The 23,463-nt window shown below is 37.0% G+C and overlaps 1 protein-coding gene across 5 annotated transcripts in view; it reads left to right on the forward strand.

The window, feature by feature from the left end:
* SATB2 (SATB homeobox 2) overlaps positions 1-13,105 on the forward strand; it is a 207,973-nt gene extending 194,868 nt beyond the window's left edge. For all 5 annotated transcript variants that reach the window (XM_032278758.1, XM_032278756.1, XM_032278754.1 and 2 more), the window contains one exon: positions 9,895-13,105. In XM_032278758.1, coding sequence (XP_032134649.1) covers positions 9,895-10,356 — 462 coding nt within the window. In that variant the 3' untranslated portion in view covers positions 10,357-13,105. The remainder of the gene's footprint in view (positions 1-9,894) is intronic.
* The last annotated feature ends 10,358 nt before the right edge of the window (positions 13,106-23,463 follow it).

A 23,463-nucleotide genomic window follows, 5' to 3' on the forward strand; every position in this document is an offset into this window, starting at 1 on the left:
TTCGTAACTTTATAACATCATGCATTGGTCATTTGGAAAATACTGGTTTACTGTATTTTGTAAGGTCATGCAGCCCTCACAAATGTTGACACATTTTATTATATGACATATCGAAAAGCAAAACCAAACATATGTGTTAAATCACCACTAATATCAAGAAAGTTAAGTACTGGGAAACTATTAAGCATATGGTGGCCACTACAGGTTTTCCAAAATTCTAATGTTTGCTTCAAAGGTTAAAATGTATCATTGGCAACAAATACTGTCAGCTATTTTTCTTGGAGTGATAGGCTCACTTTATTTTTAAAACAGTGTCAAATACACAGATCCGAATAACCATAGTCTGTCTATCAGTTGTTCTTTCAAGCCCAAATGACACTCCATGACAAAGATGGTTGGCTCAGCTTTCAAGTCCAACAATCATACAAGTGCTGTTTCTCAAGACAACCATCTTTTTTTCAGTATGCTACAGAAGTACTTCATATGCACTTCCCTTTTCTTCATATAGAACGTTAAAAAGAAGTATTCTAAAGGATTGAGACTTAATATAATCAGTACAATTTTACTGCTTCATCAAAGATACTCTTAAATGAAAGTGGCATCATTTTTGCCATGAGCTTGTGGCAGTGAATAATACAACTGCCTGGACCATTTGGTGCTGCTGTCTTGATTGCTGCAGGCCAGCATTTCCCACCAGTGCTTTTATACCATCTGCAAATTTCAACGTGTGGTCCATGCAAGAAGCCCATGACATCAAAACTATCTTCATAGGAAATCCAAGACATCATTTGCCTTTTTGACTTTGCTGAAATCTGCAAATGGTACAAATGCTGGTCTGCAACAATCGAGGCAGCAGCACCAAATGGTCCAGGCAGTTGCATTTTTCACTGCCACAAGCTCATGGCAAATTTCAGCAAGGTCAAAAAGGTAAATAATGTCTTGGATTTGCTATAAAAATAGTTTTGATGTCATGGGCCTCTTGCATGGACCACATTTTGAGGACCATTGATAAAGAATGTCTTCCTAAGAGGATGTCAGGCTGTCTGAATAGAAGGCGTCACCTTAAACAGACTATAACTTGAGGCTCAATTCCATGTGACACATGCTTCAGAGGCAAGTTTCATGTGCTAGGTGCCACTTTAAATACAAAGCGTATGTAGTGTTTGAGTGAAAGAAATAAGAAAAATTATTGGTAGATGCGCCTATTTGTAGATCTGTGGGGTGAAAAATATTTCTTAATTTGTTGCTTTTACAGTAAGCATGTTGATAGCAAAAATGAGTGATGTGTTATACTCCTGATTCTTAAATCCTCCTCACATTTTGTAATGATAACTACTACTAATTGAAACCCTACTTATGACTTCAGAACTTTGCTGCTACATGCTTAGCATATATTATCTCACTTTTCCTCCTAACACTGCAAGGAAGATTTTAAAGATTAACAAACACTCTGGCTCAGAGAGAGTAAGTAATGTGCTCAGAGTTAGAAGACTAGTAAGCAGTTGTGGTTTTATGGTAGAAACTGGATTTGAAACCAGAACTTTGTGACCTCAAAACTTCTCCTTACCAGGTGTATACAATGCCATCTTACAGGTTATATGGTGCCCTAGAATTTTTTTTTTTTACACAGAAAAGAATTATATCCCTACTCTCAGATACACACTAGATATAAATTCCTACAATTAGTGGCAGCTTCTTTACTTTTTAAACATAGTTTTGCTAAAAAGGAATAATAGCAAGAAAAGTAATAACTAGTTTTGCTGAACAAGAATTATAACTGATCTGAAAGTAAAGAAGAGAGAATATGGAATTCAGTGCCACACAACAGAGACACTGAGCACTAATTGTATGCCAGGCATATGGTATGCCAATATGTAGCTCACAGTCCAATAGTGACATAGACATACAATAGTTACTTTACCATTTACATTAGTTATTAATCATTAAAGTTCTTCTCACTGAATGTTTGAGCCAAAATTAATTGTCCCTAATGCTGATTTTGAAAAAAGGGGAATATTAGAGGGTAGAGCTAGGTTTTTAAAACTTTCAATTACACAATATTTTATATATAGTACATTAAAAAAAAACAGCATGTATTCCTTCATCTAGTCAACAAATTCTAATTGAGTTATGCATAAGGACTTTCAACCAATTGTTGTTACTTTTAAGTAAAAAAAAAAGTATATTATATATACATATATACGTGTGTGTGTGTGTCTGTATGTGTGTATACATATATATACATTTTTTTTTTTTTTTGAGACAGGATCTTGCTGTGTCACCCAGGAGGGAGTGCAGTGGTGTGATCTCAGCTCACTGCATCCTTCACCTCCTGGGTTCAAGCGATTCTCCTGTCTCAGCCTCCTGAGTAGCTGGGATTGCAGGAGCACCCCACCATACCTGGCTAATTTTTGTATTTTTAGTAGAGACAGGGTTTCATTATGTTGTCCAGGCTGGTTTTGAACTCCTGACCTCAAGTGATCCGCCGGCCTAGACCTCCCAAAGTGTTGGGATTATAGGCATGAGCTACCACGCCTGGCCTTAAATATATTTTTTCTTGAAACTTTTAGTAGAAGAATGCTTTCCTTTCTTGGATCACCTAGTTTATGTTCTATTCTAAAAAACTGAGGTAAAATTAAGCAACAAGTCAAAATAATTCTAAACCAAAATGAATGTAGACAAAGGTAATCTTGTTTGTGTTCTCATCTCCTGTTAATGTACCTTACTAACTCCAGGACTTGAAGCTTTCGGTGAGGCTTCTCATAGGGAGACAGATACAACCACCAGGGAAACTGTTTTACCCTGTTACTACACTGGATCCACCACCTTGCACAGTCACCTTCTTAATAATTTCTCATTTTCTCTATAAAAGAAGACCACAAAGTGTTGGCATATTATAAGTAATCCAGCTCACCCCATAATGATACAGTGAATTACATACTTTCCTAAACTTAATCATTCAAGATCTCACTTCCTTCCCTGTAGGCAAAAAGCATTATATTTTACACATGGCTCCCAGCTGGTTTTCACTGAGGCCTTCAACATCCATTTTGAACACTGAGAGCTTTAAGAAGAGCTGCTTTATCTCTCTTAGTCAACTTTGGTCATGGTACCCTTAGGTCTTTTTGTTTTCAAATTTTTCAGTTTTGAAGGCAGAGAAACAACATGTGTCCATATTATAATTGTGCTTTATGACTGGGCAAGGAACTTTTGGGTTTCATTTGCAGTTAATGTCTCTTTTATTTACAACTTCTCTTTCTTCATTGCCATCTTCACGTCCCTTTATAGACAGATGTGTCATATTTCAGCCCAGAGAATTACAGCAAATAAATAAGAAGCTTACTAGAGTTTTAACCTAATATTTGTTTACATCCTACCCATAACTTGTTCATCGACTCTTAATTGTTGGAAATAGGACTTCTTATTAAAAGGCTGTGTAAATTAATAGGTCCAGTTATTGTAGATACTCCATAAAGGTTTGATATACGGATACATTTAAAAAAAAAATTCTTTTAACCCAAGGCTGTTTTCAACATCATTCCTTTTAGATGAAGAAAACAATAATCAGTTAAATGTAAATTAACTCTGATGAAGGCAGCAATCAGTTAAATGTAAATTAACCATTCTTTTGAGGGTAGAAGTGCCAATGCATACTTCTGGCTGTCTTTATGACAATATTGCTATTTGTAAAACTTCGATAAAAGTCCAGTAATATATAACAAATTGAATTTTTTTACTAAATAATGATCTAAATATTACTTTAATTTACTAAGTAATTATATAAATATTAGTAGTTTTCAAGTCTTAGCATACTTTTGGCTGTCTCAGATTTTATGATTGAAGTTCATTGTGAGGGCTTTGCATTACCCTGACAGCGGCATGCCAAGCACTTCAAGCTGTGGGTGTGGCTCTCTCAGGTGTCGTTTTGCTGGAGCATGGTACTGTCCAACAGTACTTTCCCTGCTAAGGGAGATGCTCTGTATTGTGTTGTCCAACATGGCATCGCACAAGTGACGCAATGGAACACTTGAAATGTGGCTGATGTGACTGAGGAACTGAATGTTTGTTTGTTTGTTTTGTTTAATTTAAATGTAAATAGCCACATGTGGCTAGTGGCTGCTGTATTGGGCGGCGCAGCTCTAACACGTTTTCTTGTTTCTTCCTGTTTTGCAGATGTATCAAGTATACTCTTGCCTTGCAGCCTTTTTGCTTGCCTTTGTATTATCTGGAATGTTATTCCTCGTGGCTGGGCCTCACATCCTTCAGGCCTGGGCTGCAATGTCGCCTCTGTAGGGAGCCTTCTCCGATTCACCTTATCTCAAATAACTTCCTCTCTCCACAGTGATCCTCCTTATGCATTGCTCTATGTATTTGTTACTATCTGATGTTTTATTTATGATCTGTCTCCTCTACTCTAAAGTATTTGTTCAATTTTTTTCTATATTTTACTCATAGAAGTCAGGAGAACATAATGTTTAAGGGCACGGGCTTTAACATATGCTTGAATAAGATATGCTTGACAAGCCCAGTTCTGCTGCTTCCAAACTCTACATAAACAAATTACCTACTTTTGGAACTCCAGTTTTCCCATCAGAAAATGAGGGCAAGAATACCTCCCTCCAAGAGTACTGTGAAAATTAAATAACATAAATTATATTTATAGCATTTAGGTCAATATGTGGCTTATGAGTAAGCTTTATATGAATGGTAACACCTATTATTACCATTGTTCCTGTTATTAAAGCTACTTAGATATTTCATTACTGTTAACCCTTCTTGTCATACTGAAAAATCAACAGCAGAAAACTATGAAAAAGAAAGGCTTTTAAATAAACCATTTAGGACTCTTTTTACAGAAATTATCAGAAATAAATTTGTTATCTAGATTAACTTTAGTGTTGATGGAGAAAAATCCAAACCAAAAAAGAAGTAGGATGAGTTGATAGGCTTCAGTGCGCAAAGATCAAGGGTAAAAAGGAGTGGACAGTTATGCTTACAGAATTAAATATTCCATTATTTGGGAAAATCACATGAAGAGAGGGTTTACCTTAGGAATAAATAAATGCCAACTACTAAGCCCACTTTTAAAAACTTTTATATTGAAATATGGTATAGTTTACATACAGTAAAATGCACAGATTTTAATTGTACAGCTTGATAATCTTTTAGACATACACACATCCTTTTAACAAACACGCAAGTCAATAGAGAGAGTATTTGCAACATCCCAGAAGGCTGTCTTCCACCCCTTCCACTCAGTAAACCTCAGTGGAAACCCATTATGCTGGTATCTGTCAAGGCAGGCTTTTCTTATTCTTTTTTCTATTCTTATATATTAATTTGTTTTTCCTATTGTTTCACATAAATGGAATCATACAGTTTTTAGTCTTTTGTATCTGACTTCTTTCACTCAACAGTAAGTCTGTGGTATTTATCTACATTTGGGTGTGTATAGCCGTAGTTCATTTTTCCTACTGCTCTGTTATATAAGTATATCACAATTTATTTATCAATCTTATTATTGGTAGACACTTGGGTTGTTTCCAGTTATGACTAAACTGCTTTGAGCATGCCTTTTAGAGGACATAGGCTTTCATTTCTGGTTTATGCAGTGTTTGTATGCTTGGTATTCATAGGTAATATCAATGAGGATTTATTTCCCCTCCACTGGGCCCATTTTGAGAAAGGGAAACAAGGTAATGCTGGAAAGTCCTTGGTCCTGCCAGCTTTTCATAAATGCTTGGGAAGATGCTCAGTTAAACTTAACATAAAGAAAATCTCAGAAAACTATAATCTGACTGCATTAAGGACTACTTTGGAAAGAGAATTTTTTTCATTTTGCAGGGCATTCTCTTAGTTGGACTAACTGTGAATTTTGTGACTTAAAATATTAATCAACCAAAAATGTATGCCCAAACTGTCAAATGAGCCTGGGAATGAAACCACTTATAGGTCTCTCCATCAGCAATCAACATCATGATTCTCAGGGCACTTGCTTGGGACAGAGACCAAATTTGATTCATTCTAGTTCACTAGCTGGGAATTAAGAAGATGTTCTGAGAAATGCAGACCGGGGGGAAAAAAAAAAAAAAACCCTAAATATCAGTTAAGTGGGAGTTCAGAAACTTCCTGTGAAAAAATGGCTAAAAGAGTTGACATTATTTAGTCAAGATGTGAGAAAGTGAAGAAAAGATGACTTGATTCTGCCCTTTAAATGGGAAGATTTTAGAAGAGGATTTGGATTGGTTTTCCTGCCTAGAGAAGACCATCTTATAAGCATTAGGCACTGCTCTGCTTTTGTTCAGAGTACTTATACCACTAGAAGAAGGTACCAAATGGTATTAAGAAGGATTCTTAGCCATTGGTTAGAGAGGAAATTATGTACTCCTTTTGCTAGGAATTGTCTAGAGACAGTAACTCTCTGCCTGTAGTAATTAGAACATTTTAGGGGAATACAGATAGTTGGGACAGATAACTTTGGGAATCTTTTAATCTCAGATATTATATATATTATGATTGAGGGACTTATAGCCAAAGAAAAGTGTCAGTATAATAGAAAAAGCTCAGCCCCTTTGGTAACTTGTAAGACAGTTTCACTTTAGAGAGGCCAATTTGGGCATTCAGTGTTTTGCTCTTTCCTCTTCTAGCATCTTAAAAGATGCTAGAAGACATAACCATCTTCATGTAGATGTCATCATGCCGCCCAACTGACTATGGTATGGTACATTATCTGATGAGAAACTATATATTTTACTTTGTAGATGATTTCCTTGCTATTACTTCTCTTGAGAAGTATCTTCCTAGTGTATCACGGGCAGTTGCCTTGTCATTGCTCCCTGGAGACCTTCTTTATCGGACTGACAGCCCCCTGTGCTTGTAATTTCCAATTCAGAGGGGAATTGGAATCAAGAGGAAATGTTACATGTTTTCAGTTCAGCCTTGATCCAGATAGCACCTTTGTGAGGAACTTGTCAGGATTCATTTAATTTATCCTTGTAAAGTTCTTAGAACTGCCTGGCACAGAATAAACATTCAGTGAGGGGTATTCTTACTGTTCTTTCTCTGTTTCATGTTTGGCTTCTCTGTACATGTGTATTACTAGTGCTCAGTTCTAGGAAATAAGGGGGAGTGAAGTAGGCCAGTTGGTTGGACCTAAGGAGAAGAAGAAATGCAATCATGCAGAAAGATTATAGTAACTTCAAAGTATAGTTTTGGAAAATCTCTTTAAATCTAACCAATTCACAATGGAAAGTCCCTGAAGAACCAATCTAATTATTCAATTAAATGGAACCGTTATGCTGACTTTTACTACAGAAGGCAAGCATAATTTAGAAAATGGGGCATTTTAATTCTCTTTTGTTTTCCAATTAGCACAATTGCTCTAATGGGGAGTACTCATGCTTGAGTCCAGTATGTACTTTGCACATAATTTCAGTCTCTCTCTCATCAAAAACTGGAATCCTCACCTGTTGACACAGAGGTTTATTTATTACGATGCTCATACTGTCCAGATCATGGCCTCAGAGCAAATATCCTTCTGCCGTGAAAGCTGACCTGACCAGCACCAGTTCCTCCCGCCACTCCCACCACCTCCCCGGAACTCTGCTTTCCCTGCTGGGTATAATTAGGATGCTGAAGTAACAGAGCTCTCACTTTTTTTTGCTGATGCCAGCTTACCACAACAGACCACATGAGTTTACTCTTAGTTGAAAGTGGTAAGCAAAATGCTAAGAACATTCATTTTAATTGGTCAACATTATACAGACTTTAGTGCCACTGTTTTATAGTCCTGTGCTTAGGATTTCTTTCTGCCACTAGCCATCAGCTTATTATAGCGGATACTCTTATTTGCTTCTGATTATCCTTTTTACTGTTATTTGATTTTTGATTATTTCTTGAAAAGTTTAAACCTCTTTTGTTTATTGCTACCTTATTTAGATAACAGTTTCATCTGCCCTGATACTTATTAAGTTCTACATAAAAGACTGACATTTTCACATTGGTGGGAAAGTATCTTTTCATCATATGTCCCTCAAGACAAGGATGAATGGCAGAGATTTTTTCTTTCTTAAATGCTTGCTTTGATGCTGATGTTTCGTAGCTAAAACACATGAATCATATGGGTAGTGTGTGGTGGTGGTAGAAAGGTGGCAGGGATGGTGGTACGAATGATCCTCAAATGTAACTAAACGTGTTTTCTTTGAATTGGTTGGATTTCTTCCTCCTGAACTCTGGAAAATGTTTAATTTGTTATTATGCGAAAAAGATCCATAACATATGAGAGAATAGTAAAAGGAGAATTGTGTTTTTTAAAAAGTGAACTCACTCTTCTTAAAAGTTTTGGGGGGATTTAGGAAATTAGGCACTGACGTAAGTATAAGGTAATGTGGTCTTTTGCCTTTGGCGCCAACATGACACATTGTAAGCAGGTAGAGCACAGTAGCCTTGTAATTCTGTCATACAGCTGAAGCTGTAAGGTGTGGGCAATGGCCACAGTTCCTCATCAGGACTTCATGCCCCATCTCCCCCGTTACCAAGTCCTTCTCACATAGGCCTGTGGGGATTGCCGGGGCTGAGTTCCTTTGACAATTTCCCCTGAATCGCTTTCTTTCATCAAACTGAAGAAGTTAATACAATTAATATTAGAATGGGAAATTATTTCATGCAGAGAGATTTTGTTTAAGTAATTATGAAGATCAAGAGTAAGTTCACCTAAGATTTTGCTTTCATTTAAATGAGTGGGGAATAGGTAGAATAGGTAGAAATGAAAGAAAAATTATTTAAATTACAGCTAGAAAGTTTTAACGTTAGGAGAAAAAAACACAGAAATTAGAAAGTATATGCAAAACAGAGGATTAATTAATTTATAGTGATATTGAGAAAGTCCATCTATGTAAGTATAAAATAGTCATTTAAATTCATAACTTAAGAAACAGTTATGTCTTTAAATTAGTTTGAACATTTTCACATTCTAAAAAAGTACATTTAAAATCAAAAGGATCAAAATTAGAACCAAAAGAATCTAAAATAATTTCTAATTTTACAAAGGATTGATTTCCTGGCTTAAGTATCAATTATTCCTCTGTAATACTGTAAGAGTCACTATGAGACTGATAATAATTACTGTCATTTATTGGATATTTGCTCTAAGCCAGAGATGAGGCAAACTGTGACTCATGGGCCAAATCTAGTCTTACTGGAGCACAGCCATGTTCATTTGCTTATGCAATAGAATAGAATTGGGTAGTTGTGGCAGAGATTGACCCTCCAAAGCCTCAAATATTTACTGTCTTGCCCTTTCCTGAAGAAGTTTGCCAATCCCTAATTTAAGACAAGCAATGTTCTTTTTAATAATTATGTCATTTAATCCTTACAACATCCCCAGCAGGTTAGTTTCTTATCCTACTTAGATAGATGATGAAATCGAGGCTTAAAGATATTAAGTGACTTGCCCAGGGATACTCAGCTAAGTAGAAGAATATGAACTTGAAGCCATTATGGTAGAGTCCATACTTTCCCCTTTGCGTCCAGTTTCTTTGCTGTTAGCCTTCTGAGAGGTGGCATAGCTTGGTGGTTAAAGATATAGAAAGACTCTGAAGCCGGGTTGCTTAAATCAAGATGACCTTGGGCAACAAATGACTTGACTTTTTGTCTCAGTATATAAGTATTGGCAAATACTACTAATTGTTGGCAAATACTATTATAACTCCTGTTTTGTAGGTGAAATACTAAATCTCCAGAAATGCTTTTAAGCCTCCCAAAGACCTGACTTTACAAATGACTATAGCTTACCTCCAGTGCTAGATAGGTAACGCATATTTCAGACGGCCAATGGCTTTGGAAAGACAAAATCATGAGTCCAATGTTCATTTTTTTTTCTCTTTTAATTATCAGGTCCTTCATAGACAGCAGTCTCAGCCAGCCAAGGAGAGTTCCCCTCCCAGAGAAGAAGCGCCTCCCCCACCTCCTCCGACTGAAGACAGTTGTGCCAAAAAGCCCCGGTCTCGCACAAAGATCTCCTTAGAAGCCCTGGGGATCCTCCAAAGCTTTATTCATGATGTAGGCCTGTACCCTGACCAGGAAGCCATCCACACTCTTTCGGCCCAGTTGGATCTCCCCAAACACACCATCATCAAGTTCTTCCAGAATCAGCGGTACCACGTGAAGCACCACGGGAAGCTGAAGGAGCACCTGGGCTCCGCGGTGGACGTGGCCGAGTATAAGGACGAGGAGCTGCTGACCGAGTCAGAGGAGAATGACAGCGAGGAAGGCTCCGAGGAGATGTACAAAGTGGAGACCGAGGAGGAAAATGCTGACAAAAGCAAGGCAGCACCTGCCGAAATTGACCAGAGATAATGTGAACTCCTACTAGGCAAAGCAATACGTCGGTCCAAGGATTTTCTGCTTTTGTTTCTTTAAAAGTTTTTTTGTTTGGTTTGTTTTTTTTTTACTTTTTCTTCTTTTTTTTTTTTTTTTCTTTTTTGCTTTATTTTTGTCTTTTTATGTCTATTTGTTTTGTTTTTCTTACCCTTTTGGACATTTCTTTGTTGCACAGGATACACCTATAGACTGAATAAGTTCAGTATTTCCGAATCAGACATCGCCTTGGCAAAGACATTAAAGCGTTACACTTTATCCCGTCTCTATGACTGGATCATAGTTATTATAATCACAGGAGACTCTGCCTTCATTATCCTTGCACTTAACAGAAGTTACATCAGGCAAGTTCCAGGATGAAAAGAACTACGAAATAGATGAAGGAAGCTACAAGTGTGTGTGTATATGTATATGTATATATCTCTATATTTACATATATATATTAAAATTGCATGGGACAGAGACTTTACAATCCGAAAGAATAGACTGTGAAATGAGTTCTTAAAGAAAAGACTTGTTTATGTATTAAAAAAAAAAACCACTTCACAGTGAGTCGCTTTGGCTTTTTGATAAACTGCGGCCTGCTCTCAGGGTGGGGTGACTATTTTTGAATTCCTATTTATTTTTTGTGTTTGTCCCTGATTTTTTTAAATTCTATGGCTTCCTATCTGGCAGCTTAATGGGTAATTTTTGAGGTATGTATTTAACAAAATAAACCAACACTGCCAAAAAAAAAAAAAAAAAAGAAATAGAAGAAAGTAGAGTGAAAAAAATCAGGGCACATTAAAATGATACAAGTCAAATTATTTTTAAAGACACAATGCACACTTAAAATGACTCAATAAAATGACTCGCTATGTTCCGTTATTCAATTTGTCATTACTGTAGTGAACAGATGTATTTCTGTGGAATTTCAAATAATTAAAACTGAAATTCAGTGCAGAGAAAACTCTGTCCATTAGTGCAAGTCTTGATCAAGTGACATTTTGACATTGGACATATGGAATTCATAGTATGAGCCACATTTTGTTGTGAAATTTATTTACCTTGTGGCTTCAAATTTGAAAATTAATAAGCCTGCTCATTTAAAAGTTGTTTGCTGTTGCTGTTTTTTTTTTTTTTGTCTTTTTTGTTTTTTTTTAAATAGAAAATAGTTCAGTGTAATATTAAGTTAGAAAAGAAGTTGCTGCCCAGTTAAAGGGGCTCCCTCTCAAATCTCTATCCTTCACCCTCCCAAAAGACATTTCTTACTTCTGTTTCACTTTGTGCTTCCTCTTCTTCACACACATTCCATCTACGTAATCAAACATTTTCAGTTCCTAATCTCTCCTGTCCCTTTTCCTGGGATGACAGCCCTAACAAGAACTGTTTTTGAATCGTTGTGCAGCTCTGGGCAATAGATTATGTGAAGTGATTTCAGTAGAATTACCTACTCATCCTAAAAGAAAACATTATCCCAGTTACCTACATGGCAATTACCTTATGTAAAGCAAAACTAATGCTGACTGGATGTTTAAAGGGATGAGCATTAAAGCTGCAATCTACTATAGTACTCCAGATCTCTTTCAGCTTCCTATGAGAAACACCAGAAGCATTACTTTCCACTTCTACTTACAGTAATTGCAAGAGGAGACCTCACCTTCAGGACTGGCCTAGTGAACGTAATCCATGCTTTAAACTGGCCATTAAACAGTCCCACGTGGTTGGATTTCTTTTTTCTTTTTTGAGTTGTACTCTCACGAAACCTTGTCAAAGACCTCATGCAATATCACTTTGAAAGTTATTTTCTGTTTACTACACAAACATTGTAATATAACTGTTAATACTATTTATATATTTGAAAGGTATAAAAGGTAGGAGTTAAAAAAAACCTCTATGTGTAGATATTAACTCAGAACTTACAATATACAGGGAGAAGACATGTTGCAATACAAGCTAATTCTAGCTGCTCAGTAACCTCTGGAGTTTTTAAAGGGACATTTTCCTGTACTTTTTCAAATAATGATGTTTAAAAATTATCTTGACACGAGCGTCATATACCTTTGCAAAAGGATGGTTGTTTGCAGTTAGCCCTGGGCCCATCCTTCCTATTTCTGTAGTATGCTGCAGCTTTAATCAGAAAGTCCATGGTTGCTGCTTCCTGATCTCCGAGTTACTCTTTCCAAATTGTCTTCTTACACTGTTGCTGAAAGTCACTCTGTACACGTAATGGAAACTGATTTTGCCAAGCTCTTACAAGGTGGTTCATCTATCGATGGCATCCGCATTTGGTATCTTTTACACTTCAACCAAAAATTTATTAGGTATTTTTCAATGCTAAGTCTTGCCTTTTATTTTTTAATTTCACTGCCAAGTTTGCAGTGGTTCTAAGTGAATCTGTGGGCATTTTAGCCTGTGGTCTTGCCAGATCTTTGCGAATTACAATGCATATATGTCTATTTATTCAATATCTGTCATATAATATCTATTTGGAAGAAGAAACTTTCTCTTGTAGTGCCTCTTGACAAAGCACAATTTCCCGCCTTTTTTTTTTGTGAAATGAAAAAAACAAATTGTGTTTTATTGCGGTATCAACAATGTGAATAAGGATTAACATATTGTAAATGTTCTTTTTTCCATGTAAATCAACTATCTTTGTTATCACTAAGTGATAATTAATTTTTAACTTATGTGCATTGTTAGGCTGTTAGAATTTTTTGGTTGTTAAAATAAACGCATTCAATAAATATGACTTTGTTTGTCAAGTATTTTACTGGGCTTTACTTGCTTCCCCATTTAATTTTTCATGCAGAGAGAGACCTGGTGAGTCTTAGGAAAATTTGTATCCTTATTTTAGAAACAAGACAGTGGTACCCACAATTACAGATGTATGGGTCCTGTACAATGCATGGATTTAATTGCACATGTGAATATATGTGTGTTTCTGTGTTTATATAAATACATGCATGCTCACTTCCTGGAGCTGCAACAGGGACAGTCATTTATCCAATCTTTTGTCATATACAAACAAAACTCAAGTGTGTGAAGATATATTTTTAGGCTGCTGCTTTATTTTTCTAGTGAATATTTTCTGTTTATAATTAAAAAACCACAAATGACTGCGTGTCAGGAAACTTTTGGAGCACATATGTCCACAGTTAATGGACATAATAAAAGTTTTTTATATTTAGAGCTAGGGTGCCATAATGTGTGCATGGAGGAATGCCGAAAGAATTGATGTATCTGAGAAATGTGTGAAAATGATTTTATAGAAAGTGCTTACAATGGAAAAAATTGCTCAAAAGACTAATGTTAGTAAGGAAAGAGCAAGTGCTTCACTTCAGAATTGACAAAGAGAAAGTAAATTAAAAAGTGATTTTGTTTTGATACTGTAAATGTTTTTTGTTTTGTTTTGTTTTTTTTCATTTTCCTGCATTTGATTGACATACCGATGTAGCTTCTATTTCTTCCTCGGTTTCCCTTATCTTTTTTTCTATGACAGTTAATAGCCCATGGACCATGCAGATATGTTTTAAGGACAATTTGTGAAAACCAAGTGTTTGCAGACAGCTTCAGGGTGCTGAAGGTTTTTAAAAACAACTAGAGGCTCAACACAGGGTGAAACGTTATTTATGCAAATGTAAATGAACTCTGCATTTAGACTAAAGAAAAGAAAAGCATTTGTGAAATAATGACTTTTAGCACAAGGAGCTTGCACATTCATGAGATTGTGTTTTTAGGAGTCAAACTTCATCAGTGGGAGGCTCTACACACAGATGAATTGGGTTCTGCCTAGGTGTCTCTATGCTGGTGACTTCCATTTTCAAGAAAGCAAACTAGGAATTTCTCAAGTAAACAAAGTGATGTTATAGCAAATCTCAGAGCCATCACTTCGCAGGTTTGTTGCTGTGTGTGTGTGTGTCTAGAGGACATATGTTTCTTTACACTGTTACTTTCCTTTCTGAAGAGTCTTAAAAAAAGACTTTAAATTCTTCACATTCTTTCTAAAGGACAATCATGCTGTAATCAGATAGTAAACATTTATTAAGCATGTACTCTATACCAAACAATTTGCTAGAAATTGCGGCGACAAAGAAGAATGTATGACTTAGTGCTTTCTCCTCCTTAGTGCTTTATGTTGTGTTGGAAAGGCACAACATAAATCCAGGAAAAATGAAATAGTCACACAAAAGTTGTCTTCAGACAGAAATGTATTTGTTTAATGGGTGGTATAAACACATACTATGAATTAAGTAATTATTGCTTGTAAGAATGATCTTGGAAGGTGGATCATTTATTATTAGGATTAGCTGTGTACAATAGAAAAAAAAAAAAGCACAAAGTAATAATGACCCAACAAGTGTTTCTTACATGAAAGAAATTGCTGAAATAAGCTGGCTTCATGAAGTCAGAGACTCACGCTTTTTCCAGCTCACAGCTCCATTATTTTCCTGGGTTCCCTCTTCATGGTCCAGGATGATCACCAGAACTCTCGCTCTCACACCTAACTTCCAGGCACCAGGAGGGAAAAAGAAGTGAAGAATGACACACAATCTTCCCTTGGTACTGTAGGGGATTGGTTTCAGGACACCCCCCCCCCACACACACACATACCCAACCCATGGATACCAAAATCTACTAGTGCTCAAGTGCCTTATGTAAAATGGCATAGTTTTGCATATAACCTTTGGGTATCCTCCCTTATACTTTAAATCATCTTTTACTATTTAAAATATCTAATACAATCAGTATACATAGTATATTATGTATGTTAGTATATATGGTAATACAATCAGTATAACATAAGTGCTATGTTAATAGTTGTATCGTTTAGGGAAGAATGACAAGGAAAAAAAGTCTGTACATGTTCAGTATAGACACAACCATTCATTTTTAAAAACAAATATTTTTGATTTGCCATTGGTTGAATCCACAGTTAGAAAAGAGCGACTATGCTCTCTTTCTTCAAGTCCTATACCTGAATGCAAGGGAGACTAGTAAATGTTTCTAGCTGTTCCATGAATTTCAGAGAAAGGGGGAGAATGGATAATTGCTAGGCAGCCAACAACCTCTGTGTTAGAAGATATTAGAAGAATGTTGGTAATAATAGATAAGAAAGTGATAAGTGAAGAGGCACATTTGCCCTGCTGTTACTTCCTGCACCTTACATCTCTTCCTTCTCCTCATCCTGAGGTCAAGTTTATTCCTGGCTAACTTTAACGATCAGCCCAAGCAGCAGTTCTTCCAGGAAGCCCTTCCCGATCTGCCTTGCCAGTGTCATACAAATTCTTCCATGCTCATGCCGCTCCCAGGGTATTCCACTGTGCAGAGTTTGTAGCATGTTGTGGTTACTGTGCTAAATGTTTATTTCCCATGAGCCCTTGTGACCTACAGCTGAATCCCAGACATGGAGTTCCTCAGTACCTAGAACAGTGCACTCAAAAATGTTGATTGAATGATTGTTTATTAAATATGTGGAAAAAACAATGCATTCAAAGATAAAGAGTCAGAGAATAAGGCACACTATAGGACAGCGAGCAGAGGAGCAGGAGAAAGGAACCCGACACTGGCAGAGCTCTCCCCTCACAGCCACTCCTTACAAATACTCTTATTTTCAGTTAACAGTGAGAAAGGAAGCTCTGCCTAACTCAAGGTCTCAAAGTGAGTTTATTGCTCTTTTTCATATATGCCTAAACAATTATTCAAGACACATACTTTTGGGTTCGTGTAGTCTTTTATGATTTCTAGATCTTTCCAAATCATAAAAATTGGGAAATTGATAAAAGGATACAGGATAACCAATATTGGCAAAAGTTAAGGATGTTCATTGAGATTTTTTCCAAACTGTAATATTCTTAATATGCTTATAAAATAAAGTAGAAAAAGCCAAACCTGTTCCTAAAATGATCTACTTTAAGACCATTATAACTCACAGGTAACTGTTATTTCCTCTTCCAAATTCATGGCATTTGTCTGTACCACTCATTAAAACTAATAGAACAGTGTTTGAAGACAGCCTTCACGAGGTTACTTCCCATCTCCTGGGTTTATGTTACAGACTTTGGTGACTGAACATGGCAGATGATATTCATAAAGAAAGGCCCGAAACTTTGAAGGGAATAAGGGTTTCAGAATATTTGAGTACTGATGGTGGCTCATTTCCTGGTTGTGTAATGTTGGGCTAATTATGTTGTTTAGCCTAATGTTCCTCATCTAAAAATCGGACATGGTGACTCTTACAGGGTTATGGAGAATCCAGTGGTATAAGATGCTTTGAGACTGGTAACCTTTATGAAAATATTACATTTGCCTTCAGAAATTGCTAAGTATTGATCTAACTTTGATTAATTTTATTTATTAACTTTCAGGGATCAGGATGAAATAAAGCAACATTTAAGCTTTTATATAGCTATTATAGACATATTTAATTAAGGCTTGTGGTATGACCATAGGAATGCCATGATCAGCTCAATCTTTTTAGCAAATATACTTATTGAGCACCATTAGTGGCCTTGATTTTTAATACAGAATCAAAGAAGTTCTGAATACATTTAAATTGATTAGTTTATAAGATTTTTGTTTTCTATCACCCCAGAGGATGCTACTCCAAGGAACCTTGAAAGTGAAGCTAAACACATTAATTTGTGTCTGAAATCCTTACCACTTAAAAGTGAACATCTATGAATCGGGCACATTTTGCTTTACTTCTACCTTCCACTCATATTTTCAAAGTGAGTGGAGAAGCATAAATTCTAGGAGACTACATCAAAAGTGATTAAGAGAGATTTGGGCAATAGCTGAGCAGGCTTGGGGGTGGATGTGACTCTTTAAAGACAATAGCAAGGCCTGACTGAGGTCTTTGCATTTGGCCATGCAGAGAACAGGGGTGGGTGGTCAGGTGGAGGTGACACAGGGCTGTATGGGGATAGGCATGACAATGTGTCATCTGGATGATCGTGTCTAGGACTGGCATATTGAGTCAGAGACAGGAACAGTGAATGAAGGGTACGATGAAGGGAGGTGATTTGGCACCCTGCAAATTCAATATTGCTAGGAAATAATAGAGCCAGGTTCTAAAGCAAAGTCTGCATTTCTCCCCAGTATCACACACCTCTCTTTTTGTATCCTAGAATGTCCTAGAAAGAATGCATAAACTAAGAATCAGTTCTTTGACCAGCATGTTTTATATGACATAACCATTTGACATTTCTGAACACACTTTTTCATAATCTTGTTCAAGTATGACATTCCTGATTGAGTTTTGTTCTGAGGGAAAGCTTACTTTTAGAAAACACCATGATCTGCTACTATAATTGTCCCAGAAGAATGTAGAAGTAGTTTCTTTGGTGACATTTTAAAAGGCTTAAAGTGTTACCTTCACATGTGGAGAAATAATTACAAAAATATTCCATTAGCAATGTAATAAATTGTGCAGAGCAATGATTAATTAAAGAGATAACTATAATTTATTCACTATCCATTAATAAGCATGATCCCATTTAAACACAAAATAACACAGGCTGAGGGAATCAGGGGGGATTCAGTGTTAACTTTGGACTGAGCAGTCCTAGGAACCTACCCTTAAGGAACAGGTAAGGAAAAAAAAGTCTTTACAACTTTAATTCATCTCTAGTTGATTGTGTGGTGGCAATGAGTTGTTCCAGTTTCTATTTTTTACTAATATTGCATCTTGAAAAAGTTACTTCTCAATCCCTAGTTTCTTCATTCCTAAAATAGGCCCAGTAACAGTGGCTCACACCTATAATCCCAGCAGTTTGGGAGGCCAAGGCAAGAGGATAGCTTGAGGCCAGGAGTTCAAGACCACCCTGGGCAACATAGTGAGATCCTGTATCTTTCAAAATAGGGCTAATGATTTATATATTTCAAGGTTGTCATGATTATATATAATAAGTATGTGGAAGCATCTAGTATAATTCCTTATTTCCTTTCCTCCCTTTTTCTCAGGGAGAAAAAAGTCAGGATATAATCAAATGTTACAGAGGACTTAAAAATAGTTCAGATGAGTTTCAGAGTAGGATTAGGTCTTATGTTTAAATCTTTTTTGTGTGATTTAAAATCTTTAAGGATAAAGGGCTGTTATGCCACACTTGATTTGTTTCTCCCTCTCCCACTTTTTCTTCCATTCTCTTTCATTATAATTTTTTTCTCTCCATCTCTCTCTTCCTTCCATTTCTTCTTCCTATCAAGAGCTATAAAATGATTTTCTTTCTTAGTTGCACACAAAATGAATGAGGCATTTTAGCAGTCTTCTGAAGTCTTCATAATTAGGTATTTAAACTTTAATGATACCATACTTGCTTGTTTTTCTGCCACCTCATTCTTCTTCTTTTTCAGTGTATTTTGCTGATTCTCTTCTCTCCAAGCCTTTATGCCCAAGATGATCCAGGGTTCTTCCGTTCATCCTCGTTTTCCCAAATGTACTCTTCTTCCTCATCCAGCATCATGACACTAAATGCACCCAAAATGCTGAATACACTACAATTTCTGTCTTTAGCCTAGACATTTCCTGGATCTCCAAACCAGTAGGGTCCGCTGCCTGTTCAACTCCTCTACATGCCCGGCACACTTCACAAGGCCCCGGACGACCTCCTCTTCTTCCCTGAACTGTTCCTCTCACCTGTTGGCAACTCCAGCTTTCCAGTTGCTTAGGCCTAAAGCCTTGAATTTACCTTCTATTCTTATCCTTTAAAACAGCATTTCATCTGTCAGGAAGGTCCTATTGGCTTTACCTTCCAAATATATTCACAATCTTACAACCTTTCACCAGCAACATTGCTGCCAGCTTGATCAGAGCCACCATCATTGCTTACCCGGAGTGTAGCAACAGCCTCACACCGGTCTCCTGCTTGACCCTGTCACCTCTTCAGGATTAAACCAATGTCCTTACAATGACCTGCAAGGCCATATGTGATCTGACCCTTCTCTGATCTCCTCTCCTTCATTCTCTCTCCTGTGTTTACTGAGCTCCAGATACACAGGCTCCCTGCTGTCCCTGGAATACACTAGGCCCACTCTTGCCTCAGGCCTTTGTTCCTCTAGCTCTTCTCTCTGCCAGGAAACCTCTTTTCCCAGACAGCTGCATGACTGGCTTCCTCAATTCCTTCCCGTCTGCCCAAAAATCATCTTCTCAGTGAGAACTATTCTGATCACCTTATTTAAAATTGCAAACTGACCTGCCTTCTGGATTCTTTTTATCTTGTCCTGCATTTTCTTTTTCATAGCTTCTAACATACTCTATGATTTACTTGTATTTCATGTTTTTATTTTTTGTCAGCTTCCTCAGCCCAGGAGGGCACAAAGCCCTTTCCTCCCCTTTAACCAATAAATATTTGATGAATGGGGTACATTTCATAGCAGTTTATCTCTGCTGGAATTTGAAACTTTCCCAACTTCAGCCAAGATTAAATATTTCAATTGCCTTATAGGGAGAAACTTCATCCGAATACTTCTCTAACGCGTAATAAAGGTACTTGAGTTGCAAGTGCCTTGGCCTCAAAAGCTTCCACAACTGACATTGGTAAGCCCCACATTCAGGTAATTCATAGTCTGTGATTCTGTGCTGTCTTGGAAGATAGAATCACAGAATCATGGGCTTTGTCATCCTGCACATCCTCTTATTCAAAGCAGAAATTCCTTTTCAGGCATCCTTGGCTGGAGTCCATGCAGTCTTTGTTCCTTCATGACTAGGAACTTACGAGTTTGGAATTCAGCTCATTCCACTTTTGGTTAGTACTCTTTTCCACTATTATTGATCCCATATAAAACTGAATTGACTCTTCTTAGTAGCCACCTCACATATTTAGGCTTATATTGAATATTGATTACTAAACCCTATAAGTTCTCAGGCTTTCTTTCTTAATTGTGTGATACAGCTACTAAGAGAGCTTATGTCATTCCAGACTGCATGCATAGAGATAAATAGCTTAAACCAAGAAAGGTGATCATCTTACACTCTTCAATACTAATCAGGCCACATTGCAACATTGTTTTCAGTTCTGGATGACATGATTTAGAAGGATGTTGATAAATTGAGATACATTCTAAAAACAGAGGGTGACAAGGATGTATAAGGGCCTAGAAAGTGTATCTTCTATTAATTTATTCTGTTAAATCATTTTTTCTTTTGTCAACCAACCAATCAACCAGATTCATAAAATCTCTGTTATATTGAAGCCATTGTGAGGGAAATAAAGTCAGGACCTTTAGTTGACAACAACAGAACTAAATTTAACTAGTACCGAACTAAATTTAACTAGTTAAACAGAAAAAGGAATTTAGTAAAAGCTATTTGAAGGCCCAGAGAATTTCTGGGAAAGTGAGAAAATCAGGGTTAGAGGTTAGGATCAGTATCTAAGATGACTCCAGCGGAGACTGCTGCTGCAGCACAGTGCACAAGCATCAGAACTTGGTCCCCTGCTCCTGGGCACTGAATGCCACCTGCAAAACCTCTGCTCCTGCTGCCTCTGAAGCCTGGATGGCTCTGCTACTGCTTAGTGAAATGGATTTCACATGGTACTTTTTTTTTTTAAATTCCATTCCCTTCCAAATAAAAGTCTCGTGCATCAGCTACTTATTGAAGGAGCCTAAGTCATATGCCAGGAAGGCTGGGAAAGTGCATTTGTCTTCTGTCTTGGACTCATAGGTAGGAAATTCTCTAGACATAGAAAAAATAGTCAGAGGTGCTCAGGACCCAAAAAGTATGCCAAATATACTAGGCTTCGAACTCTTTAAGGAAAGATACTATGTCTTATTAGAACAACGTAATGTTGCTTTGAAATCAGAGAGGGCTGGTATCTATCTAGAAATAGATCCCCTCTACTTCCTAGCTTTCTATAATTTGGAACTATTATTTGGCCTGGCTCTTAGTTTCCACATCTGCTAAAAAAAAATTAAAAAAGAAAAATAATACTTCCCTTGCAGTGTGTGTGTGTGTGCGTGTGTGTGTGTGTGAATTACGGTTAGCCCATATAAAGCATACTTAGCCAGTATAAAGCATATGCCTGCTTATGAATGATAGTTTTCCTGCAACATCTTTGTATTCCCATTACCAAGGATGATCCTTGGTACAAAGTGCTCATTTAAAAAAAAAAATATGAGAATGTTCATTGAAGTCATGGTATTTCCCTTTGAGAAAAATATGTCAGTAGGTAGGTAATTTATAAACCAAAAAATAATAAAATCCAAGGTGAAATAATGTAGACACACTATGGATGGGGAAGTAAGTGTCCTCTGAGGTACTGATGCCTGCTTTTACTAGGAGAAACTAAGAGTGGCATCAAATAATACCTAGTCTTATTTGACTAAGAGTGACTGTAAAAGTGACTCAGTGTGAACTTGATCAAGGGTAAATCACTTCCATCAATCATTCTTCTATATTCACTTGGACACTACTAAATATTTCCAGATGGCAGACCAACTCATTAGATTATCTGGGAGAATACATTTTATAACTATTTCCACCATGGACTAGCATAAGGTTGGGGTGTTTAATATCAGAAAGATTGTCAAACTGTAAGAAAGTTCTCTATATTAGAGACAGTTTACAGGTAACATTGCTTTGAAAACCTCTGCACTCAGTAGAACAATTGGGTTTTAACCATTATATCTACAGGCTTGCGCACTGAAGTAAGTTGATTTATAAAGATATCCTTGATACCCATTCTAGTGGCAATGAGGATGCTTACTGTATTGGGAATATTGGAGAAGTCTTGCTATCTTCAGCACCATTAAAGGATAAGGGCCCTTCAGCCCAGGCACCGTCTGCAAGTATGACTCTCTTCTCTATCACTTTGGGAAATGCTATTTTGGGAATATAGTCTATGACTGTCATTGTCAGACTTGGGGACTTCTTGGACCAGTAGTAGCCACCTCTTAGACTTGGGGGCCAATAAAGATTTTTCAAGTTCATATTCGCCAATAAAGACATTCAACAAGCAATACAAAATATAAAATTTCTACCCTTTCTGCCATTATTACACCAAAGAAAGCACTTTGAACCCTTCCCAAAGTTGGAAGGACATCATCTTAGAATAAATCATAGCCCGCCTGGGCAGGATGGTTCATGCCTATAAGTAATTCCAGCACCTTGGGGAGGCTGAGGCTGGGAGGATTATTTGAGGCCAGGAGTTCAAGGTTACCATGAGCTATGATTGTGTCACTGGACTCCAGCCTGGGTGACCATGCGAGGCCCTGTCTCTAAAAAAATACAATAAAATAAAGCACAGTCCTATTCAAGTGAGGAAAGTGAATCAATTTGCTGTGAAATCTGTGTGTCTTATCCTTTTTTCCCGCTCCTTTTTCTGGGGTTCAGAAAAAACTCTGTTACCACCCAGAAGCTGACTGCAGATGAGATCTAGAAACTGCCAGTCTGAGGACTAGGCTATTTAGCTTCCCAGAAGTTCTGTCCTTTGATTAACTCGGGCACCAAAAGATACACACCTAAATCCAAATTTGCTCAGCCTTCTCAGAATTCACTCAATTGGACTTTGCTTTTTTTTTTTTTTTAAGGATTTTGCAGGAAACTGCTGCCAAATATTGCCATTACATTTACTATGAACCGTTAGTGCAATGGTTGCCTAAGATGCCTCAGTGGCTTTTAGGTGAAATTTCATACAAGAAATTTCTTTTAGATTTGAAAGTAAAAAAGGATCATTCATTCCCTAGTGGAACTGGGTATGCTACTTTCTTTATCTGATAGTGAGATCAACTGAATTTCTTGAGTTTCTGTTTCTTGTGCTGGCTACTAGGAAGCTCAGCATCAAATCTGTCTACTCGTAGCTATTTAATTAATCCTGTACTTCTAAACGAGAAAAAGGTGACAACCTCAAATTACCCAGAAAGCGACATTTGGAGAGTATATGAGTTTTAGCAGCAAGTCATTAAAAATTAAACTGAATACAATTTCTTCACACAGACAAATCCATCCTTCTGGAGGGATCAAAGAATTCCCCAAGTTCACATTTGGGGCCACCTCATCTGATTGTGTAGGTTGTTCACAGCATGGGTAACCAAGTAAAGATAAAAGTGGAGGCTCACCAACTCTCATGCTGCTTGTAGACCCTGCTTTTATCCACAGGAAGGGACCTT

This window comes from Sapajus apella, unplaced genomic scaffold (genome assembly GCF_009761245.1).
Source record: "Sapajus apella isolate SASKATOON/1434 unplaced genomic scaffold, GSC_monkey_1.0 scaffold10, whole genome shotgun sequence".
Classification (NCBI taxonomy): Eukaryota; Metazoa; Chordata; class Mammalia; order Primates; family Cebidae; genus Sapajus; species Sapajus apella.